Raw genomic sequence first — 22,668 nt, forward strand, 5'->3', positions numbered from 1 at the left:
GAAGATGCCAAGAAGGACACTTGGACCTGTTATTGCCAAACCTAATTCCAGAACCTAAAAGAGAGTTTACACAAGGCCCCAGTTCTTAAGATCACAGATTCTGGGTCAGAAGTTATAATACAGCGAAATGTGTACATTTGGAATTGGTGCACTGTTATCACAGATATTCTCTGAGGGTGTAGAACAACCTTATGCATATCTTAGTTGGTGCTTGACCAGGCCAGAGCACAACTGGCCAACATTGAAACGGAAGTCTTTGGAGCAGAGTCTGTGGTTCATGAGCTGAAACCCTGCATATGTGTGTCTCATTTCACTGTCCAAATAGACCACAGACCTCTGAGGTGGTTTATGGCTATTCAGGGTGAAAACCCAAGCTGTTGTGTTGCATCATATCCTTACAGGGATTGGACATGGATCTCTAACACAATCTTGGTTGGCAGCACTCTAATGTAGATGGCCTCAGTAGATACTTTCGCCTTGAGGATGAGCCAGACCCTTAGATGGGTGAGTCTCAACCTTTTTGACTGGAGGGGTGTGAGGATGTGCCCTCTGGCAAGGGTGAAGAAGCCCCAGCTTTTGGGTTGTATTAGTTAATACAATTATCAGGTAGTTGCTTTTCATGAAAAGGGAATCTACTGATCAGATGTCCCTCTCATAGGCTTCATGCCAAAGGCATAATGTACACATGTGCCCAGCTACATCAGAAGCCTAATCTGCAGTGCCTGCTCTCCAGTGGTGCAGAACAGGTTCCGGGGTCACAGCTGAACTCTTGACAGCTGCAGTGACACCCAAGTCTCTGCAGGACAGGAACTGCATTTGAAATATGCAGCCGTGTTACAAAAACGACACTATGGGAATCATGACCTGTGGCATATGAAACTGTAAATATAAGCCATACCTGAGTTTAAGGTGTGGTGGCTTGGATCGCTCATAGTTATTCAAGCCCCATCCATGTGATATCACACATGTGTCACACATGTGAGTCCAATTCAGCTGTGAAAGGGTTATGTGTATTCACCCCACAAAGGCTATTCTTGCTGCTGCTAGAGAGGAAGAAGCCTCTCATGCATTTGCTACAAGAGTTTCTCGAATAATTCAAGTGATTTCTGGCAGTGCTAGAGAGTGGAAGAAGCAGATATCACACTGGGGCGACCATTAAGTGTTGGTTAAGTATGCTTCCCACTATCAGGAATCTCAGTGTCAGAGACAGTAGCCCCCAAAGAACCACTTGCCATGGCTGGTTGAAAGGTTGCCACCTATGTGCAAATCTCGACATATTGCACCTGCAAGTGTTCCACATACAGCCAATCAATCAAGTGCTCCATTACCTTCCAAATAGACCTATCAGAGGGAATGATAATGTCAAAACCCTGCTATGCATCCGGCTACATTATACTCTCTAGCTGCCTGTGCCAGGAACAGAGACTCATCTAAAGTGTGTCCGGCATAAGTTACAACTTGCTTGGCATGTGTCAAAAGACTAATTTCACACCCAAATGAAGGCTGCAGCTGTCGCTGGTGTTGTAACTGCAGTTGCAATGCTGTAACACAGCCACGGCAAGTCATAGCTGGGCTCATAAAATGAGCTTCCAGGCTATAGCGCAGGTTCACAAGGATGCTTCCTGGATTTGAATTCGAGATCATCTCACTCTGGTGCAGAGCTGGCATTTTCTGGCTCCGGATAGACCATCTTAATGTACACTATGTGCATCTACTTGTTCTACAGGGGGTCAAGGGTTGAGGTAATGGCTTGGTCCTGTTTACTTTTAGAGGACAGACTTTCCTCAAATTAGGTTTTTGTTTAGGTTTTGGCACCATGATGACAAGCGACTAGTGTGCCTAATTGGGGAGGGGGTACAAGGAGGTGCAACCAGTTGGCGTCTACACAACCCTGCCCCCCGCAACCTAATACGGCCCAGCAAGGAGGAGGTCAACACCTGGTGGGAGTGGGTAGAAGCAGTTAGAAGCTTCGGCCTCAAAAACAGCTAGAATGGAGGGTTCAAACCTGGTTCACATTGGTTGTATCCTGACCTGGTCCCATCAGGCCACGCTGCCTCAATAGCACCACTCAAGCAGCCACTTCCGACAGAACCATGTTTAATACTTACTGAGGTTTGGGGCGGGGAACACTGATTAATAATATATGAGGTAAGCAGGATATCAGGAACAAGCCTCAGGAACAGTGGGCACAGTGGGTGGGGTTGCTCTTGTGTCCCCTGTGTCCACGTACTCATGTGTCCCTTTGCAGTGCCTCTGCCAATATGCAGTGTCGTATGGGCCTTCACCACTGGCGATTGCACAGGCTTCCCATGTGGGCACCCGGGCTTGTGGAAACAGGAGCCGGAAGTAGATGGTCCAAATCACTCTGAGCAGCCACTCCCACTTCCCTCTCAGCAGTGTGGGGTTGCTTGAGTCTGCCATGGTCTGTCTGCCTGTCACGCCGCCTGCAGCATCACTTCCCTGCCTCTGCGTGTCCCTGCCGCTACGACAACAGCCAGGCACGATGAGAATAGCAGCCTCTTCTGAGAGACTCAGGTCAGCCAATGCTCTAGTCAAGGGGGTTGCCTCTCTTCCTTCCTTAGTGAGGGCAGGTACTCCCTCCCCAGAGAGGCAGACAGCCACTCCACAGGAACCTGCCCTGGTAACAGGAATCAAATGGAACACCCATTCTCAAAAGGAATAGCCTTGCATCATTTATTTGTTTTTATTTATGTGCATTTAGCTATAAGCTTTTTGCACTATATCAAAGAAAAGACTACAAATACAAATATATAATATACAATAGTAACAATAAAATCACAACATTCAGAATTACATTTTATCTACATAACTATTGTTAAAACCACATTATTTGTGTTTCACCTTTGTTACATAACCAAATAGAAACCAGTGGGAACCTCAGAATCACACTCGCTTACTCCACTGTTTCTTGGACCTTGGTTCTCAGTCTTGTTACTACTATTTGCCAAACATGGTATGCTGCTGCATGGTATGCTGCTGCTGTAATGACCACTGACTCGCCGGCATATATTGTGGACCAAAATTGATCTGTTTTAAGTGTGATTTCTGATCCACAGATATCTCCATAATCCTTCCAATAGTGCAGCCTCAATTCAGTGCATCTTGTAAGTATATGTCTAGCAGTCTCACGGTGTAATCTACACAGCCTACATAGTCGTTTTTCCTCTTCCACATTACTCCATGCTCCTGTGTATAAGAACACTGGCAATATGTTTAGACACAAGTAGCAAATAAAACATTGGAGCCCAAATCCGCAGAGCTTTCTAGGAATATCCGTCAAATGTGCCTGCCTGCTGTACTCTATATATCGTTTTTCTTGATAAGTGTGTCTAAATTTTTGATCTTGTCCCACACCCGTGATTTGGTTTAAGCCTTTTTTCAAAAATACCCAATTCACTTTCACATGGAATCTCAAGGCCTAATTCAGCAAGATGTTGAGAAACTGTCGACCATCAGGGTGCTGCATACCAAAATGCCTTAGATTCTATTGATAAGGGAAGGTGGTGGGGTTAGTGTAGACAGAGGGAGCTCTTTACGGCTGGAGTAAGGTTCCACCACCTTGTCTCTCTCTGCCTCTATCGTTTCTTCCTATCCTCTCCACTTCCTGAAGCACAAAGCACTTTGTGTGTAATATTAGAAGGAAATGTCCACTTGCTCCAGGCAGAGAGACTGGACCCCTAAAGCAGGCTTGGTGTTGTCCCATCACCTGTAGAGGTTAGCCTTTAAAAGAAGGAGTCTCCCACAGCTTGTTTGAATCATCTCTGGACTTCAAACCTTCAAGAAGATTTTGTTGAACCCTCTTGGGAGAGTAGTCTTTTCCAACGTCCTGCAGTTGTGAGGTGAAGGCAGTTGTCACAAAACAGTGGCCCGTTCTAACACCTAGCCATGCGCAGGGCTCATTGGAGGTGAACTTCTGCTGTAACAAGTCCTGCATCTCTGACAGCCACACTGCTGGCCAGGATCTCACCATGCTGAAGGGCCCCTGAAAGTATGTGCCACCCTCCCTCTTGTTTGGGAGCCCGAGAAAAGGACACATCTTTTCCCTGAGATTCTGGAATGGGACTCACAGCTCCTGAGAGCCAAGATGGACAGGTTTCCGCAATTTGGCTGTTGTACCAATGCAAGCTCTGATGTATGTGATGGAACCACCAGGACCCTCAGGAGTTGCCTTTGGCACTGACTGATCTCCGAACTTCTGTCCCGCAAATTCAAACCTGTTTTCTGCTGCACCACGCCATCCAAAAGCATGTCATTGCCTTGGTTTGAACTAAGAGCTACCACTGCATCTGCAGTGATCGATTCACTGTTCGAACCTCCAGCTTCTTCATCACCGAACGAGTCTTCAACTCAAACTGACCCTGATGTTCTCCACGAAGTGCATCCTTCCAGGCCCCTCATCGAATCGGCTCACCTGCACATCCTGTCATCTGCCCGTCTACCGAACATAACCTGGTAACTTCCAAGATCCTCATTGCTTGATAACATTTTGACCCACAGCCTTCTTCAGTTCAGCCCTGCTTTGACATCTGCTTGCCGCTGGAGAACCGCAAATGGTGCACTTCGAACCACATTGAACAGCACCGACATCCGTGGTCCACTGCTGTCGAGCCGCCAGCACACTTCAATGCTTATTATTGCCCGATAACGGGCCCTCGTTCCATTCTGAGGGAATCAAGACTGGCTAGGTCACATGAATCCCTTTTTGCAACTCAAGGACATAGCATTTTGGTCATTCTTTTTTATTGCCATTTCTTCCCCTGTCTCGTTACCCAGAGGGCTGTATCTGGTATCTTGCATATTCTGTGTTCCTTCTACTGGGATGGGATGTTTGTAGCATTTTCTAGTTAGTTATTACTGCATATGATTTTTAATGAAACTATATATATATATATATATATATATTTGCATAGAACCTTGATTGGACATTCCTTTATTTTGGGCTGGTGCTATTTGGGTCACTTGGCACTGTTTCACAGTCATACTCCTCTCAGGAGCGCAGCCTTCCCTCTGGCCACTTTACTATAAAGGGTGAAGCAGGCATGTCTCTTAACTGGGCCTGTTTTCACTGTATGATTGTGTTGGCTCTTGGCGTGGGTTTGTAGACGTGCGAGTGCAGTGTAGGCTCTTTAGCCTGTGTTTAATCCAAAAGGGCAGAAGTCCCTTTGTCACAAAGACAGTACAATTTTAGTAAATGTAATGGAAAACAAAGAAAGTGTGAATGAATCTGACATTGTTATCATGCAGTACACACGTCGGGGACTCGGCATTGTACGAGCTAATCTGAACAAAATCCATTCGGGAGAGTGGGCGGTTCTAAATAAATGCGGTACGCTATTAGCACTGACGATTTAGAAAAGTGTACGTGTTCATGTACAGCCCGATCGCATTTCCCACACTTGCAAGATGCAGAATACAATGAATGACCAGTTGCTAAAAACTAAACTTCCATGGGCATGTCTCCCCCCGGTGTAGCTGGAATGCCAGCAGGCGAATTCTTGTGTTGCCAGTGCATTAGACTCCAGCCATCGTATTTGCACCGGAGCAGGCACTTGGAAACCTTGGTCCTCTAACTGCAGTGCACATGCAGGCGGGGGAAGTACGGGGAGGAAGCAGAGGAGGCGAGGGTGCCACCTGCGGTAAGAAGAAGGATGGATGGAGCCCAAACCGTTAGGATGTGGAGAGCCCTTCCAAACACAAACATAAATGAAAGAACACATGGCTTTAAGAAGGGGATTTTCAGGATGCGCTGCCCCGCCCCCTCTCCGTAACCCCCTCTCAGTGGCTCGGTAGCAGGGACCGGCGCCGCCACCGCCACCGCATCCCCTGCACACACCGAGCCGCGAGGGAAGCAGGCCGAGCTGGACTGCAGACGCGCATCCCTGCTCCTCGGGATCGGGCGGCGCTGTGGCGTGATTTCCTCGCATCCCTGTATGTTCTGGCGGCTGCAGGCTGCGCGCAGTCTTCTGGCTCCCATCGAAGCGGCACCCAGAGCGGACCCGACGCCGTGCAGACAGGCAGCCGCTCTCGCCCCGCCGCCAGCAGCAGCAGAAGAAGACACGGGCAGCTCCGCCATGATACTGCACTACCTGCCACCCGCCCCCTGGCCGCTCGCCACCGCAGGCCTCTCACCTTGCCCGCTGCCCGGCACGGGCGCCCTGGGCTACGGGGGATGCTGGGGCTGCTGCGGGGCGCTGCTCCTCTTCCTGTGGAGCTCGGCCGCGGTGGCGGCGGGGGTCAGCGTCGGAGGGGCCGCTGCGGGAGGCGAGGCTGTGACCGGGGGCCCCACGGCCCCCTCGAACCCCTCCACGCCCCCCAGGGCGCCCCTGCTGCCCGTCTCCCCCCCGGGCGCTGCGGCAGGTGGCCTCTGCTACTCGTCCCCCAGCGTGGGCTCCGTGCAGGAGCTGGCGCAGCGCTCCAGGATTGTGATCGAGGGCCGGGTGCAGGGGGTCCCCGGCAGAGCCCTGCGCGGCTTCGGGGAGGGAGACGATGAGGTGCCCCCCCACAGCAGCGGGGGACTAGCGGAGCAGCTCCACGCCTCCAACGACACGACTGTGGCCCCCAGCGAGCTGGAGCTGCCTCCCGCAGGCCCCAGCGCCTACCTGGTGAAGGTGCACCAGGTGTGGGCCGTCAAGGCGGGCGGCCTGCGCAGGGACACGCTCCTCTGGCTGCTGGGCGACTTCGGCTCCTGCCTGCGACTCAAGGAGGACAGCAAGTACATCTTCTTCATGGAGCCGTCCAACAGCAGCGGCTCGGGGCCCGAGGTGTTCCGGGCCTTGTTCCCCCCGCTGGAGACGGGCCGCAACCTGAAGAAGGAAGTCAGCCGAGTGCTGTGCCGGGGATGCGGTGAGTGTCCCCCTTTACCATCCACCCGTGTGTGTGCGCGTCTGTGAGGAACGTTCCAGGTGCCATGGAAGTCCCAGCAGGGGTGGGTACTCTGCCCCTGCGCGTTTTGGGCCTGAAAGTGGGTGGTGGCATGTGAGCCCCTGCCGGGCCTTTGCATGCATTCGCAATGTTTATGTGGTGGGAAGAGGACCCTTCTGGTGGGATGTGCCTTGGAGTATACATAGGTGCTGATCGGGGGGGGGGGGGGGGGCGATGATGTTTAAGATGAATGGGTGAAAGGGACTGTTGATATTTTGCCAGGACAAGTAGCATTGGGGGGTTATTACCTGCCTCTGGAGATGTGTTCCTTGGATTTTGTTTTGGTAGAACGTAGGCGTCTAGAGAATAACGGGAGTGTGAAGGGAATGTTTCTACGTGAACCACGATATTCGGGGTCTCCCTGCTCTCTGCTAAAATCACTGATTGAAAAGGTATTTACCTGGAAACTGTTTTCTTGAATTGAACCCTGTACCAGCACTCGTGTATTGGTTTCTGGAAGATCCTTAACTACGTTGCATGCCCTTGGCTTGCACGCCGATACGAATCCAAACATGGCTGCAGTTAGAAGTAGGTTCTAAAAACAGGGCAACCCCTCAATTTCATGTTTATGGGGAAGTTGGGACAGGACAGGGATTAAGCATGTCACAGCACTACGAACGCCACAAGCCACCCCCTCCTCATGTATTTCAAATATGCAGTTTATGAATGCGTCTGCAGTTCCTTCAATAACTACTTAGGAAACTTCAAGTTTTATGAATTATACAATTCAAAATGTATTCATTTTTACAGAGACACACACATCCCTTCTCATTGCGACTCATCTTGTAACATAACTTACAGGATATCTACATGTAATATTCTAAAGTGCAATATTGTGAATAGGGGTTAAAGTGCCAAATGTGCAATTGTGCAAATACATTACAATTAAACACATTCCTCATTCATGTTCGCACATGATGACATAGGCAATGTTGTGGTTTTCGCAAGAATATTCCATTCTTTATTTCAGAAGTTCTTGAGTGAGGTGTTTATGAGCCCACCGGGTTCAGGCCACTAACTGCACACTATTGTTTACAAACTCTCACTGTATCTTAACAGCAGAGAAAACACGCCGCAGTTTCCCCCGGGAGTGCTATTTTCCGATATCCTGATGCCTTGTGTCATCTACCACGGGAGCAGCGGTATGGCTATGCTTTGGCGATTACTCGGCCGCTTTTGATAGCGTGATATAGGAAAAGCTGACATATTCATCACTGGCTCTTTATAGTGACACCCAGGTCAGGATTCGGCTGACCTAAGAGGGGGAGTTGTCCAGTCTTCTCACCAACAAGCGAGGGTTAAAGCAGGGGTGCCCACTAGCCCCCCTGCTTTTGACTCTTTACATATCAGAACTACCCCTGGTCCTGAAGCCCATTAACCATCCGCCGAGGCATGGCAGGGATTGTATTCCCTCCCTAACGCACGCAGATGATACAGTGAGCAGGTGATACAGTGAGCAGGTGATACAGTGAGCAGATGATACAGTGAGCAGGTGATACAGTGAGCAGATGATACAGTGAGCAGATGATACAGTGAGCAGATGATACAGTGAGCAGGTGATACAGTGAGCAGATGATACAGTGAGCAGATGATACAGTGAGCAGATGATACAGTGAGCAGGTGATACAGTGAGCAGGTGATACAGTGAGCAGATGATACAGTGAGCAGATGATACAGTGAGCAGGTGATACAGTGAGCAGATGATACAGTGAGCAGATGATACAGTGAGCAGATGATACAGTGAGCAGATGATACAGTGATACAGTGAGCAGATGATACAGTGAGCAGGTGATACAGTGAGCAGGTGATACAGTGAGCAGATGATACAGTGAGCAGGTGATACAGTGAGCAGATGATACAGTGAGCAGATGATACAGTGAGCAGATGATACAGTGAGCAGGTGATACAGTGAGCAGGTGATACAGTGAGCAGATGATACAGTGAGCAGATGATACAGTGAGCAGGTGATACAGTGAGCAGATGATACAGTGAGCAGATGATACAGTGAGCAGATGATACAGTGAGCAGATGATACAGTGATACAGTGAGCAGATGATACAGTGAGCAGGTGATACAGTGAGCAGGTGATACAGTGAGCAGATGATACAGTGAGCAGGTGATACAGTGAGCAGATGATACAGTGAGCAGATGATACAGTGAGCAGATGATACAGTGATCTTGGATCGTACAGGTAGGCCTTCAGCGCTCGTTTAATGCCCTATATGCTTTCTCCAGTGAACATGGCCTTAGCCCTAATGTATCAAAAACCAAAATATTGACGTGTCGGAGAGGGGCCTGTGGTGCACCGTCATGTGTCTGGAAGTTGGGCGGAGCTAAGAACAGATATGCAGCTGCAAGTACTTGGGCGTCTCCATGAGGGCCTCTTTGTCACCTTCACATCTGGCAGGGGGGATATCGCACAGATGGATGTCAATTAAAAGAATTATTGATGCCCATGGTGGCCACTCAATTGAGGCAAAATTGATTGCCTAGAGGTCTTCAATCACCCCGGGTATACTCTATGCTTTGGAAGTTTTCCTGGCCAGGACAGTTGATTGGCTGCCCAAGCTGGAAGCAAACATCCTGCAATCGTGATTGCTTCTACTCGGTAGGGTCCCAGTGGGAGCAATAAGGCTGCAGTTAGGAATTCCTGCTTTGCTATTGCTCTGGAAAGTTGCAGCCTGCAAGCTGTGGGCCAACATGTACTATGGTTGTTTCGGTGAGTCGGGCGATTGTGCATTCTAGAAGTTTCTCCAAGAGTGTATGGCTTGTGGATTTGGAGACAGTGGTGAAATCTGATCTTACTGTGATTGGCGTGCACAGAGTCTCCTAATCATGGCAGGACTTTAACTTAGTAAACATCGAGGAGAGGTGCATGAAGGTGACGACGAGAAATCCCGAAATGGAGGAGGCACCCCGATAACCCGGGCGGTGTCCTCCTCCTAAAGACTCCCCCTCCCTCCTCCACAGGATGGAGGGGAGGTGCCCGCCGAAGCGCGGCAAAACGGGGGCAAAACCCGCGAAACGGCGCAGCGCGCCAAAAAAGGAAAAAAGCCCGCGAAGGGGGCAACAATAGAAAGGGGAGGGGCTACCCCCTTTATAGTGAGTGGGCTTCCCACTGCAGGCAGCATCCAGCCTTGGCAGTGGGACGCCCGCCTGCCAACACAGGACTTCGTTTTCCACCCACCCACCCTACAAACAGAACATGCAAGGAGGCCTGATCGTCGACGTCGCAGGACAACAGGCGGTGTGGCGGTGTTTGGGCAACCAAACACAAGAGACAGACTCCGGATGAGCCAGGAGAAAGCTGGAAGGGTCTTCGCTCTTCTCAGACCAGCGCCCCTTGGGAGCCTAACACGGCAGGGGCGTCTGGGGGGAACAACAAGGGCTCAGCTTCCCCCAAGGAAACGGCACTCTCCCTGCCCCCGAACACCTGCATGGGCAGGCGAGGCTCAGGCGCAAAGGGTTGGGAGAGTTGGGCCTATGATGGACTGTTGGAAGGAAAGGGGGAAGCATGTTTTTGTACACGGAGCAGTCGCCGCATCTTCAGAACTATTTCCACTAATGTGTGCAGTGGTGGTTATGATATTGTGAAAATAAATCTGCGGCCTTTTATGCCAAACAAAGCAAGACTCATGTTACACCTTTTCTGGGGGGGGAAAAGAGGAATGAGTTATTGCTATGTAATGGGTCCAAATGGACGGATGCACGGGTTAGATGCCATGACGCGGGTGTAGCTCTGGACCGACCACTTGGTCAAGCTTTGTAAGTTTCAGATTTACTTGCAGCAAGCATTTTCTCTAGGTACCCCAATGTCTTACCTTGTGAATCTCCAGTTACTGGCGCTGATTAGATTTATACTCTTGGTGTGAATGCATACGCTTCCTGTTTGGGAAAACACAGGGGTTTGGGTGGGAATCCCCAGGGGAGAAAGTTATGTAGACTCTGCTCCAAACAGGTGGAAACGCTCGCATCACATTCTGACACCATGTGGCCTTCTTAGCTTGCAGTATGGCAAAGCCTGCAGTAACGTCGCTGTCCACCCTTGGGACCAATTCTGGAATGCAATGATTGCAGCGGCAGCCTTCCACATGTAGCACTCCTGGCCTGTAAACTGTCTCTCGAGTGATAACGATTCTAATTTTAAATTTTTAGGTAGAATAATTTTAAGGTTTGTTCGTATGGGAAATTCGTTTTAACCTGGGCATATATATATGAATGTTAATAGGAAATTGATCTTTCCTTAATGTATTTTAATTCATTTTTGTATAATGTTTGAATTGTTGTACTGGATAACATGTTAATCAGTGTACTAATTGTAACCACATGCCCTTAAATAGATTTTTTAAAAAAAAAAAAAATATATATATATTTTAAATACAGGAGGAGAGCAGTGACGTCATTTCACCAAAATCCCAGGGGTAGCGGAAGTGACATCACACGACCCTTGACCCCCCTGATGACACCACAGGAAGTGATGTCATTTCACCACACCCTGAAGTGATATCGCAGGAAGCGATGGGACACAACCTTTCACCTGTTGACAAAACAGGAAGTGGCATCACAAAGCATTGTACACTACGAAAAATATGGTTATGATATCACTATAATGTGATGTACATTTCTTCCAAGAATGGATCGCTATATGCATCGTTAAGATCAGTGTGTATAGGCCTATATTACCAAATTACTGGGAATGCAAGCAGACGTCATGACCAAATGATAAGGATGTGATATTTGTTTTTTTAAGGGGTCTGAACAAGAAAGCCAGCCACTCCATAATTAAAGAGCCACACTGTGCTGGCCCCAGCCCATGAACTTGCATTTAAAAAAAAAAATTACGATTTTTTTTTTTGAAGTCGCTAGGGAGACCAGAGGTCGCAAGGGAGACCTCAGAGGTCGCAATTGCGACTTCTGGCGACCCCTAGATGATGTCCCTGGAGGAGAGGGTAGCGTGTGGCGGTTGTAGAGCTATGCAGTTCGAAGCATACGTCAGATTCACTGCTGGATTGAGGACATAGGGTTGCTGAACTAAGTACACCTGCATCAGTTAGCCTGAGAAATATTTGTGGGACCTGCATCATTGCTCGACATTGGCCTTTGGTTTTCCGCTGTTGCTTAATTACACGAGCATTGGAAGCTATTCAGCAGGACGTGTTTGTAGTTGTTGCACCGATACACCCGCGATTCTGAATGTGACATTGACGTGGTCCGTTTGGAATGCCCGTGGACGTAGTGGTATTGGTGTATTGGATTAAACGACATAACACTTTTTATGTTTAACTGCCACGAATGAATGTCAAGTGCGTGAGCTGGTTTTGCATTACTAGGATGCACGTGTGCTAGTAGCGTTTGTGTGGCCTCGGGCTGCATTTCGCAAGGCAATGTGCGCCAGTTGGTTATTCCGTCCTATGCAGAGTGCTGGCAGGTGGAGCTCCACAGCACAGGCCCTCCTCAGCGCGAGCTGCACAGGCCCTCCTCAGCAGTCCCAGGCTGCCTCAGCGCGAGCTGCACAGGCCCTCCTCAGCGTGGGGGCAGTCCCAGGCTGCCTCAGCGCGAGCTGCACAGGCCCTCCTCGGCGTGGGGCAGTCCCAGGCTGCCTCAGCGCGAGCTGCACAGGCCCTCCTCGGCGTGCGGCAGTCCCAGGCTACCTCAGCGCGAGCTGCACAGCCCTCCTCAGCATGGGGCAGTCCCAGGCTGCCTCAGCGCGAGCTGCACAGGCCCTCCTCAGCGTGGGGCAGTCCCAGGCTGCCACAGCGCGAGCTGCACAGGCCCTCTTCTGCGTGGGGCAGTCCCAGGGTGCCTCCGCGTGAGCTGCACAGGCCCTCCTCAGCGTGGGGCAGTCCCAGGCTGCCTCAGCGCAAGCTGCACAGGCCCTCCTCGGTGCGGGGCAGTCCCCGGCTGCTTCAGCGCAAGCTGCACAGGCCCTCTTCTGCATGGGGCAGTCCCAGGCTGCCACAGCACGAGCTGCACAGGCCCCCCCACAGCGTGGGGCAGTCCCAGGCTGCCTCAGCATGAGCTGCACAGGCCCTCCTCAGTGTGGTGCAGTCCCAGGCTGCCTCAGCGCGAGCTGCACAGCCCTCCTCAGCATGGGGCAGTCCCAGGATGCCACAGTGCGAGCTGCACAGGCCCCCCACAGCGTGGGGCAGTCCCAGGCTGCGTCAGCGTGAGCTGCACAGGCAGTGACGTAACACAAATTGTGGGGGCCCCCCTGCGAGCCATGCTGAGGGGGCCCCCCAACTCTGCAACAAATCAAGGGTCGTGCCACACTCAGGGCCAGCCTAGATTATCACACTTGGGCAATACGCACAAACGTGCTGCTGAACGGATATGCCGCACACTGCACTAGGAGAAAGATGTACATATGTGTTTTAATATAACATACAGCACACTGTCTGAGAAAAATTGGCAAAAAACCAGAGTGTTTGCAAATGTTTTGTAGGGTAACACCAATCCATCCAATAGATGCAAGTCACCAACAGAGCACAGGAACATTAAAGCTTTGCTATTAAAAATTCCATGCCACAATGAAAACATGTCTAACTGGCTGCACAAGGTAGACCAGTGTCGACATGTAATAACAATATAGTAAAGCTTGCCAGGCCACATTTAGACATATCTAGACTGGTTGCACCAAAATGGCAGTCGAAGCAATAACACTCATCAATAATAGAACACACATTCAAGCCTGTGTCTTTGTGGCCTCTAATAACACGGCCAAACTCTTTAAAATCTGAAAAGGACTGGTTAATTCTGTTGAGGTCTTCACATCTCCTGTTCCTTCCCAGGCCCTCTGTATGGCTCTGTCACCTCACTTCTACGCTAAAACTCAGGACATCCTGTCCTCCATCTCATCTTCCTCTCCCTCTTCCTCTCTCGGCCCCCCTTTGGCCATCTCTACCTCTCTTTCTCTCTGACAACACCTGACGAGGTTTCTAGACAAGTCCGATCTATGAAAGTGTCATCCAAACAGGTGCTCTCCTGCTCCACCAGAACCATCAAGAACCATATTGACACCCTAGCTCCAGCCTTGACCGATTTCTGTAATCACTCTTTCCCCTCTCCCGTTAAGCACTCCCTTATGCACCCACTCCTCAAGAAGCTTTCTGCCGATCCTGCCTGCCCGGCAAACTATCGCCCAATCTCCATCACCCCTTTCCTGGGCAAACTGTTGAAAAAGCTGGCCATCTCCCAGCTTACTCTCCACACGGAATCTGTTGGTTGTCTCCATAACCATCAGTCTGGCTTCAGTGCCAGAGACACGGAAACTGCTGTCCTGAGCACCTGTGAATTTCTGCTCTCTAACCTTGATTCCAGCATTCCTTCTGTCCTTATCCTCCTTGATCTTTCCTGTGCTTTCGACACGGTCAGCCATGCCATCCTGATCAATCCTGATCAATCGACTCCATGAGAACCTGGGCATCACGGATCAGGCCCTTGAGTGGCTGAGCTCCTTCCTCTTGGACTGCCCCTCCCAGGTCCAACTTGGTCCCTTTCTCCCCGCTCCATCCTCTCACTCTGGTTTTTCAACCTCTATGTGGCCCCTATGACCCACCTGATCTCTACATTCTGCTCTAACTTTCAGTGTTATGCGGATGACACTCCGCTTTCCTTCAGGCTCCCCTCAGACTCCTCATCTCTGACTCATTCCCGACTGTCTATCTGTGATTCAGGATTGGTGTGCCTCCACCTATCTCTGCTTTAATGTCAGTAAGCTGGAGATCCTTCTCATTTGGACTCCTGCCCCTGCTTTCCCTCTCTCACTCTGGTCGCCCGCCTTGGGCCCTCTTCCTTCGCCTTCCTGTGAGGCAAACAACACTGGTGTCACCTTTGACTCCACTCTCTTTCTCTCCTCACATCTCAGACGTTGCCAATAAGTCCCACTACCCGCTGCTCCTCCTCAAAGGGACTCTTCCCTTTCTCACTTTCCCCCAGAAGCTCACTGTCTGCAGAGCACTGGTTCTCTCTAGGCTGGACTACTGCAACAGCCTCTTTCTAAATCTGCCTTCCTCTACTCTCTAGCCTCTGCAACTAATCCAGAAAAGGACTGCAAGACTTATCTTTGGCCTCAAGCACAGGGATATATCTCTCCTGCCCTGAAATCTCTCCACTGGCTCCCAGTTGCTGCAAGTATCAAGTTCAAGACCCTTTGCATTATCCACAAGGCTTTCTGGGGTCGGGGCCCACACTACATCCAAAGCTCTCTTCCAAAATACCTTCATTCTCGAGCCCTTCCCCCAGCTACCTCCAACTCTCTAAGGGTTAGACACTTCTCCAGGCGGAGAGTGGGGGGTAGGTCTCTCTCCTCTGCATGTGCCTCCCTCTGGAATAGCCTCCCTGCCCCTCTCAAACTTTAGCCGGACCACCTGAAGTTCTGGAAGCAGCTCAAAACTTTCCTTTTTTCCCATGCTTTCTCTCTCTCCCTCCCCTGCTGGCCTACCTGACCTACCGGTCTGCTGTACCGACTGGTTCCTTGGCTACCCTCAGAGTCTCACTGAGCCGAGACTCTTTCTTGATCAGTCACCCTTGCACTGCCTCTGGTCCTACCATGCGCTTAGGGGCTGTAACTGTAACCCTACAGTCCCTTGTTCTCCTTGCACTACCCAGAGCTGTGCTGCCCTGGCTGCACTTACTCAGAGCATTGCTGCCCTGTTTTCCCCTCCCCTCTCCCTTGCACTTCCCGTCCCTTTCTCCTTGCGCTTCTCGTCATTGCACTTGCAGGATCTGAATGACACAAGGCCTAGTAAGATCGCTTGTCTTGTCCTCCCTCTATCTTCCATCCCTTGTCTTGTCGCGCCTAGAAACACTTGTGTGCAGGTGCGTTATAAATGATATATATCATATCATTTAATCACAGATGCCCAGAAAAATATACAATGCTGCATTAAGAAACGGCTGACTGGCAGCACCCAAATGGCAGTCTAGCCAGGTAATTCACTTAGCAGGACTGCTTTATCATAAATGCCCCATTAAAACAAGTTATACCAAACTGAGGAATGGCTAGACTGGCTGCACCAAAATGCCTCTCTAGCCACTAATACCACATATCATGCCTGCTTAGCCTGGACATGAACAGCCATTATAATTTGTCGTATAATCCTGCCCCCCCCCACTCATCCCCTCTCCCTCCCACCCCAACCTCCAAAATCAGCTCCTTGGCCCAGAATTACCTCCACATCCCTCTTCCTTGCCCCAGAGCTTCCGGTTGAGGTTCCTTGCCTCATGGGTAAATACTGGGATGAGGAAGAGTGGGTCTAGGAGTAATGAAGATTACAGATAGCTAAATCAAGCATTACTTCCATGTACCTCTACCTTATCCCAGTGCTTGTGTATGAGGCAGAGTGCCTTATACACAAGTACTGTCTCATAAACACTGGGACGAGGAAGAATAGGGTGAGGAGTAATGAAGATTACCAATAAGTAATCCAGGCATTAAACACAAGTATTGGTGCAACACCATTGAGTTGACTGGGATTCAGCACTCCTCCCCCCCTGAAATGTTGGGCTATGTTGACCAGACCTGGCTGACCTTCAGAGCAGTTGCCAGACAGAAAAGGACACAGATGTTAAACGGCACCTGGGTTTCTCTGTTAACAAGAACCCACCAATTACTAACATAAAGCAATTCACTGTTAGTACCTGCATTCAAATGCCAAATTTTTTATGCAATTGAAATCGTGATGTGGGTTTAATACTTGCATGCCAGTGAAGTGATTGGAAGGGTAGAGAGGGAACAGGAGTCCACTCATTCTCACAGCAGTCCATAAGTGGGTGCTTTAAACCTTAAAGGAGAGAGTTAACTGTTGTAACATTGACGCTGCACTAGAATAGTCTCATAAAAATGCATGAAGAAATTAGATGACCCAAACAAAAAAGTTTGCCCCTCCCCCACCACCCATGAAGTTTTCACCCCTCCCAACATTTGAAGGGTTAGTCCCCGAAATGTAGGTTTTGTTGCGCCCCTGAACGCAAGCACACACACCATTCACCATATACACACACACACACGCACATCCAGCCATCCATACATTTAAGTGTGCATTCTTTCACCATACTGGCACACCCAGGCAGCCATCCATACATTTAAGTGTGCACCCATTCACCATACAGGCACACCCAGGCAGCCACCCATAAAATTACGTGTGCACCCTTTCACCATACACTCGCACAGGCAGCCACCTATACATTTAAGTGTGAACCTTTTCAACATACACTCACACACGCACACATCATGGGGTTGAGGGGAGCCCTAACACTTAAAAATGAAATTGGGGCTCATTACATCTATGCCGGACTGTAAACAACGGTGCTGGTAAGCTCACTGGCACTGTTGCTTCCGGGCCGGCATATTACAGCTCTGCGGGCGGTTGCCGTCCTGTCCGGCAGGTAAGACCTGCCAGCAGAACGGCACCCACCTGCATAGTTTTCACGGAAGCACTGGCACCGTTATTAACGGTGCCGGTGCTTCTATGGTCCCCATTCCCATAGAGTCCAATAGGACTTTATGGAATTGGGGACTTACCATTTGCCGGCGCCTGACTTCCCAGACCGCCGGGGTTGTAATCCCCCGGTGTTACCGGGAAGTCGGGCGCCGGTAAATCATTACGGGTCTGGCGGCAACAGCAACCTGCTGGTAGCAATGGCACGGTTGCCGCCAAACCCGTAATGAGGCCCATTGTTTCTTTTTGAAGTCACTCTGACTTCATAGAGAAATCATTTCTGTTACAGAAATAATTTCTTTATAAATGCAGAGGGAATTCAAAAAGAAAAAAATATATATATTTTTTTTTCTACAAGTGGGGGCCCCTCCCAGGACATGTGCTGGCGGGGCCCCCCGCACCACGGGGGCCTCTGTTACGCCAGTGTGCACAGGTGCTCCTCGGCGTGGGGCAGTCCCAGCCTGCCTCAGGGCGAGCTGCACAGGCCCTCTTCAGCGTGGGGCAGTCCCAGGCGCCTTAGCGCGAGCTGCACAGGCCCTCCTCAGCGTGGGGCAGTCCCAGGCTGCCTCAGCGCGAGCTGCACAGGCACTCCTCTGCGTGGGGCAGTCCCAGGCTGCCTCAGCGGGAGCTGCACAGGCCCTCCTCAGCGTGGGGCAGTCCCAGGCTGCCTCAGCGCGAGCTGCACAGGCCCTCTTCAGCGTGGGGCAGTCCCAGGCTCCTCAGCGCGAGCTGCACAGGCCCTCCTCAGCGTGGGGCAGTCCCAGGCTGCCTCAGCGCGAGCTGCACAGGCCCTCCTCTGCGTGGGGCAGTCCCAGGCTGCCTCAGCGGGAGCTGCACAGGCACTCCTCTGCGTGGGGCAGTCCCAGGCTGCCTCAGCGGGAGCTGCACAGGCCCTCCTCAGCGTGGGGCAGTCCCAGGGTGCCTCAGCGCGAGCTGCACAGGCCCTCCTCAGCGTGGAGCAGTCCCAGGCTGCCTCAGCGCGAGCTGCACAGGCCCTCCTCAGCGTGGAGAGTCCCAGGCTGCCACAGCGCGAGCTGCACAGCCCTCCTCAGCGTGGGGCAGTCCCAGGCTGCCACAGCGCGAGCTGCACAGGCACTCCTCTGCGTGGGGCAGTCCCAGGCTGCCTCAGCGGGAGCTGCACAGGCCCTCCTCAGCGTGGGGGCAGTCCCAGGCTTCCTCAGCGGGGGCTGCACAGGCCCTCCTCAGCGTGGGGCAGTCCCAGGCTGCCTCAGCGCGAGCTGCACAGGCACTTGCTGCACAGGCCCTCCTCAGCGTGGGGCAGTCCCAGGCTGCCTTAGCGCGAGCTGCACAGGCCCTCCTCAGCATGGAGCAGTCCCAGGCTGCCATAGCGCGAGCTGCACAGCCCTCCTCAGCGTGGGGCAGTCCCAGGCTCCTCTGCGCGAGCTGCACAGGCCCTCCTCAGCATGGAGCAGTCCCAGGCTGCCACAGCGCGAGCTGTTCCCCGGGCCTGGTGCTGAAGTGATGCTGCCATCCCCAGGCACGCGCAGATGCACTTCCTGCAAAACAGGAGGCGCGCTCTCAGCCGGAGCTTGCCCCTTCAGCTCGAACCTTAGCTGCCCATTGCATCGCAACCCCCCCACCCCCCATGCACCCATACCCCACCCCCGCCTCGTTTTAGTTAGATAAGAACGCTGCACACGCACGACGCTATCCCACAAGCACACACAGAATGTTATATTATGTAGGGTAGTTGTTCCCTGTGGACCTTGTGTGGACTCTGCTGCGAAAGTGATTTGAGCATTTTTTGGGATAATGTTTATATTGTGGACGACGGTTAATCAATTTACACCGGACTACACAACCCACGACAAACGTGAGATTACAGAACGGAGGCTTTATGTAAGGCAAAGTAGACTTCGTTACATAACCCGTGAGGACGCGCCACAGATGTGTAAACAATGTATGGGCAGCACCCCTCATATTATATAAGCAGTCTTAAGAAATGGGTGCACGTGCCCGGAAACTGAACAAGTCCACTGATTAAGTTGACCTATATCCCTGCCCCAAGCAGAAGGTTACTAACGCGTGGTCTCCATAGCGGATGCAATGCTTTCTGAAGCGGCTCGTGCTTTCAAAGGATAGTGTTTTGGGTTTTAAAAATGTCCCATGTGCTGAACTCCGACATTTAGGCACGTTTTCAACCTTCGCTCGAAGTGGTGATGTCGATGTACGCTCATCTGCACATCCCAGGAGAGTCTGGTTTTTCAGAAGTACTATGTTGGCAACGAAGTTAGTATTAATACTCGGAAGGTCAGGCATCGCTCAGAAAGCGAGCATGGGCGGGAATGTTTTACACATCTGTTGTTGCACAGGGTAGTCTGCAGACGCTCGGTGAGGAACAGAAGTCCTGGGCAATATGGTCACTGGTCATCGGGTCTTGAACTTAATGGTCTTCTAATAAGGAGCCCTTAGTAAGATGTCTTTGAACACATGATGTTGCCATGCCTACACCGCACCGTGTTCCTTTCTGCGTGCTTTTGAAGACACTGTTATACATTTTGTGAGGTTTGATTTCACTCTTTTCATCTATTGATGTTCTTTTTTTGATAAGTCTCGGTTTGATTGAGGTTATTACCGGGCTGGGACTGGCCTATGTGGCAATGCCTGAACCCAAAACGCAAAATGCCAGGGTGGGCCCGTTTTATGGCGAATGTGAGCCAGTTTGATGAGTTACTTCACCATGTGGCTAGTAGTTTTGACCATTGTTACTGAATACATATTCTTTAAAATGAACAATTTGCATCACATTGTTTCAACAACAAAAACATTGGCCTCCAGAGAAAAATGGTTGGGAAAACATTTTGAGAACTTTGAGTCCAAACTTCTGCACGAGAGGTGGTCCATTTTAAGATGGGGAGGAAAAGTATCCTTGACTTTGGCATTGTTGAATTTTGTGAGAGCCATTTTCCTAAATTTAGATATATAGGGCCTCATTACGACCCAGGCGGACTTCGCGGTGCTAAATGCACCGCGAAGCATGGCGGAAAGCCGCCGATAGCGCCATGGGGGTTGGCGGATTTACCGCCCCATTCCGACCTCGGCGGAGCGGTAAATCCCCAATCCCCATTCTGCCCTTCCCCATTCCCATTTTCGCCCCATAGGGTATAATGGGAGTGGGGAAGGAGTTAATTACGCCACCGTAAAATACGGTGGCGTAATTAACAACGAGGTCCCGTAGCGCCATGGTTTTCTCCGGCTGGTAAAACCAGGCGGAGAAAACCTCCATGGCGCTACGGGAACTCGTAGTATGGCGGAGAGGTACGCCATGCACTACGCTGGCGTAACACCCTCTCCGCCAGGGTCCTAATGAGGCCCATAGTCTTTCTTGTTTTCAAATTTTCCTCCCTATATAGTTGTGTAATTTTTAGTTTGGTTCTTCGTTTTTTTTCTCTAATATTAATTACACCATATGCATTTAAAGTTTTCTTGAAAACTAATTGATGCTAAAAAATAAAAAAAAATAAAAACATTGGGTAGATCTCAAACAGTCTGTCACAAAAGGAATGAATTGCCATTTGCAACCGTGGGCCACGTTTTAATTGGTGCCTGGGACAATTGTATGCCCCAGTCCTACCCCGTTTATGACAACATTTTTATTGGAGTCTCCTATGGTGAGTTTGCCTTTTTTAATTGTTGCTCATGTTAGTGGTTTTTATTTGCATAGGCCCGGAAACAGTTCTGAAGCGTACACACAGGTGTACAATGTTAACGCCGACTGTTTTCATTATTTCTTTGCTGGAGGAGCTTGGGCATGGCATGAAGTTGGCACGTCCACCTGCCCACAAACCTCTGTCAGCAAAAACCCAATGCATTTACGCCAGCCTGATATTATCAGGCTGGAGCACATGCATTTTGAATTCCCATGTAATGCACCTGTTTCTTACATTTTTTTAAAGGAGATATATTTATTTATTTTTTAATTGTATAGCACATTTTTTATTTCATAGCGCACAACAGCCCGTGGGCATCGCGTGCCGCTGTTACAGAGGTACGTTCTGTGGTTACAGTGGCACATACATCGAATATCATAGCTATTACAGCGGTAGGTAGGTTACTTAGTTACAGCGGTGAAGGACATTATACATCAAGTGTACACAGTTCGTTTGGTTCCAGGGAGCATGAGTTCGCAAGAGTAAGGCAAAAACGGGAGTGCAGAGGTTAGTCAAGCAATCAGATTTCAATAGGACTCCATTTTATATGGCATCTGCCATAACTAGATGGCAAGCAGCATTTACACTATTTGCATTATGAAGTGCAGCGGTGTAAAGGCGAGTGCATCTTTTTTGAACACTTTTTGCACTTCTTCAGTGCAGATGAGGACAATTGCTAGACTGTTTTGTACATAACAGCAAAGGCATGAGGTCCCCTGCGTGCAATGTACACATTTCTTTAACATGACCCCCACTGTAAGCTCATCATACATTTTCTGTTTATTACATGCTGGATATAAAGGGGAGCCTGTTCGGCTTCGAAGCCAGAAAAGATTTCACAACAACAATAATTATACATTTCAAACGTTTCCATTATAATCACTAGCACAAGGAAGTGTCCTAAAACGGTATGATCCTAGCATTAAAAGTTAGCTCATTACAATATAGAACTCTCGGCTTGGGGCTATTGTCAACAAACATAATTACCCATGGGCTAAAAAATACCCTACAGACCTTTCCCCCAAGGGGACAGCATTCGCTCCAGACAGGATAGAGTTTTCTGACGTTAAATCCCAAGGATGGGGACTCAGTTTCATTTTACCAGGGGGTTACATTCCATGTTAGTACTCAGTAGATCCCTGACCAATCTGGGGTCGCGAAGCTTTAGATCAAAAATGTCACGATCAGAAACAATCTCCCTCTTTGTAGAGATCCTGGAGCAGTCAATGAGTTGCTCCATGGTGACAAGCTGGAATCCCCTCACATGCCACAGCCAATGTAAGCACTTATTATAGAGGGCTGCCTTCGGGTACGTGTTGTTTTGAGGTTGGTTTGGGGACTAGATGTAGAAAAAATGGGCCTGTTGAATTTGGGAGATTAGGCAAATCCTGAGCCAACATGCTGGTTGTCCTCTTAAAAGGCACATTCATTCTGGGAGATGTATCTACCTGCGTGCTGCAGGTTTACGTATTGGGTGTCTGCCTAGGGGGAATAGAGGTAGCAAGATGCAAGGTCCCTTTGGGGTCAGGGCCAGATAGTTCTAGGTTGCAAGATGTCCCTTTGCCCCTTTGTGCGTCCAATAACAGATTTTACTACGTTTCCATTGCAGATCCTAA

The 22,668-nt window shown here is 50.2% G+C and overlaps 1 protein-coding gene across 7 annotated transcripts in view; it reads left to right on the forward strand.

Moving 5' to 3' along the window:
• The first annotated feature begins 5,595 nt into the window (after positions 1–5,595).
• Positions 5,596–22,668, forward strand: part of NRG1 (neuregulin 1) — a 2,309,699-nt gene continuing 2,292,626 nt past the window's right edge. For 3 of the 7 annotated variants that reach the window (XM_069626367.1, XM_069626363.1, XM_069626368.1), the window contains exon 1: positions 5,597–6,864. In XM_069626367.1, the coding sequence (XP_069482468.1) occupies positions 5,952–6,864 (913 nt within the window). In that variant the 5' untranslated portion in view covers positions 5,597–5,951. Of the gene's footprint in view, positions 6,865–22,668 lie in introns of all 7 variants that reach the window. The other 4 variants (XM_069626364.1, XM_069626365.1, XM_069626366.1 and 1 more) reach the window with 2 other exon arrangements.

Source organism: Ambystoma mexicanum, chromosome 6p (assembly GCF_040938575.1).
Source record: "Ambystoma mexicanum isolate Mex_15411 chromosome 6p, UKY_AmexF1_1, whole genome shotgun sequence".
Taxonomy (NCBI): Eukaryota; Metazoa; Chordata; class Amphibia; order Caudata; family Ambystomatidae; genus Ambystoma; species Ambystoma mexicanum.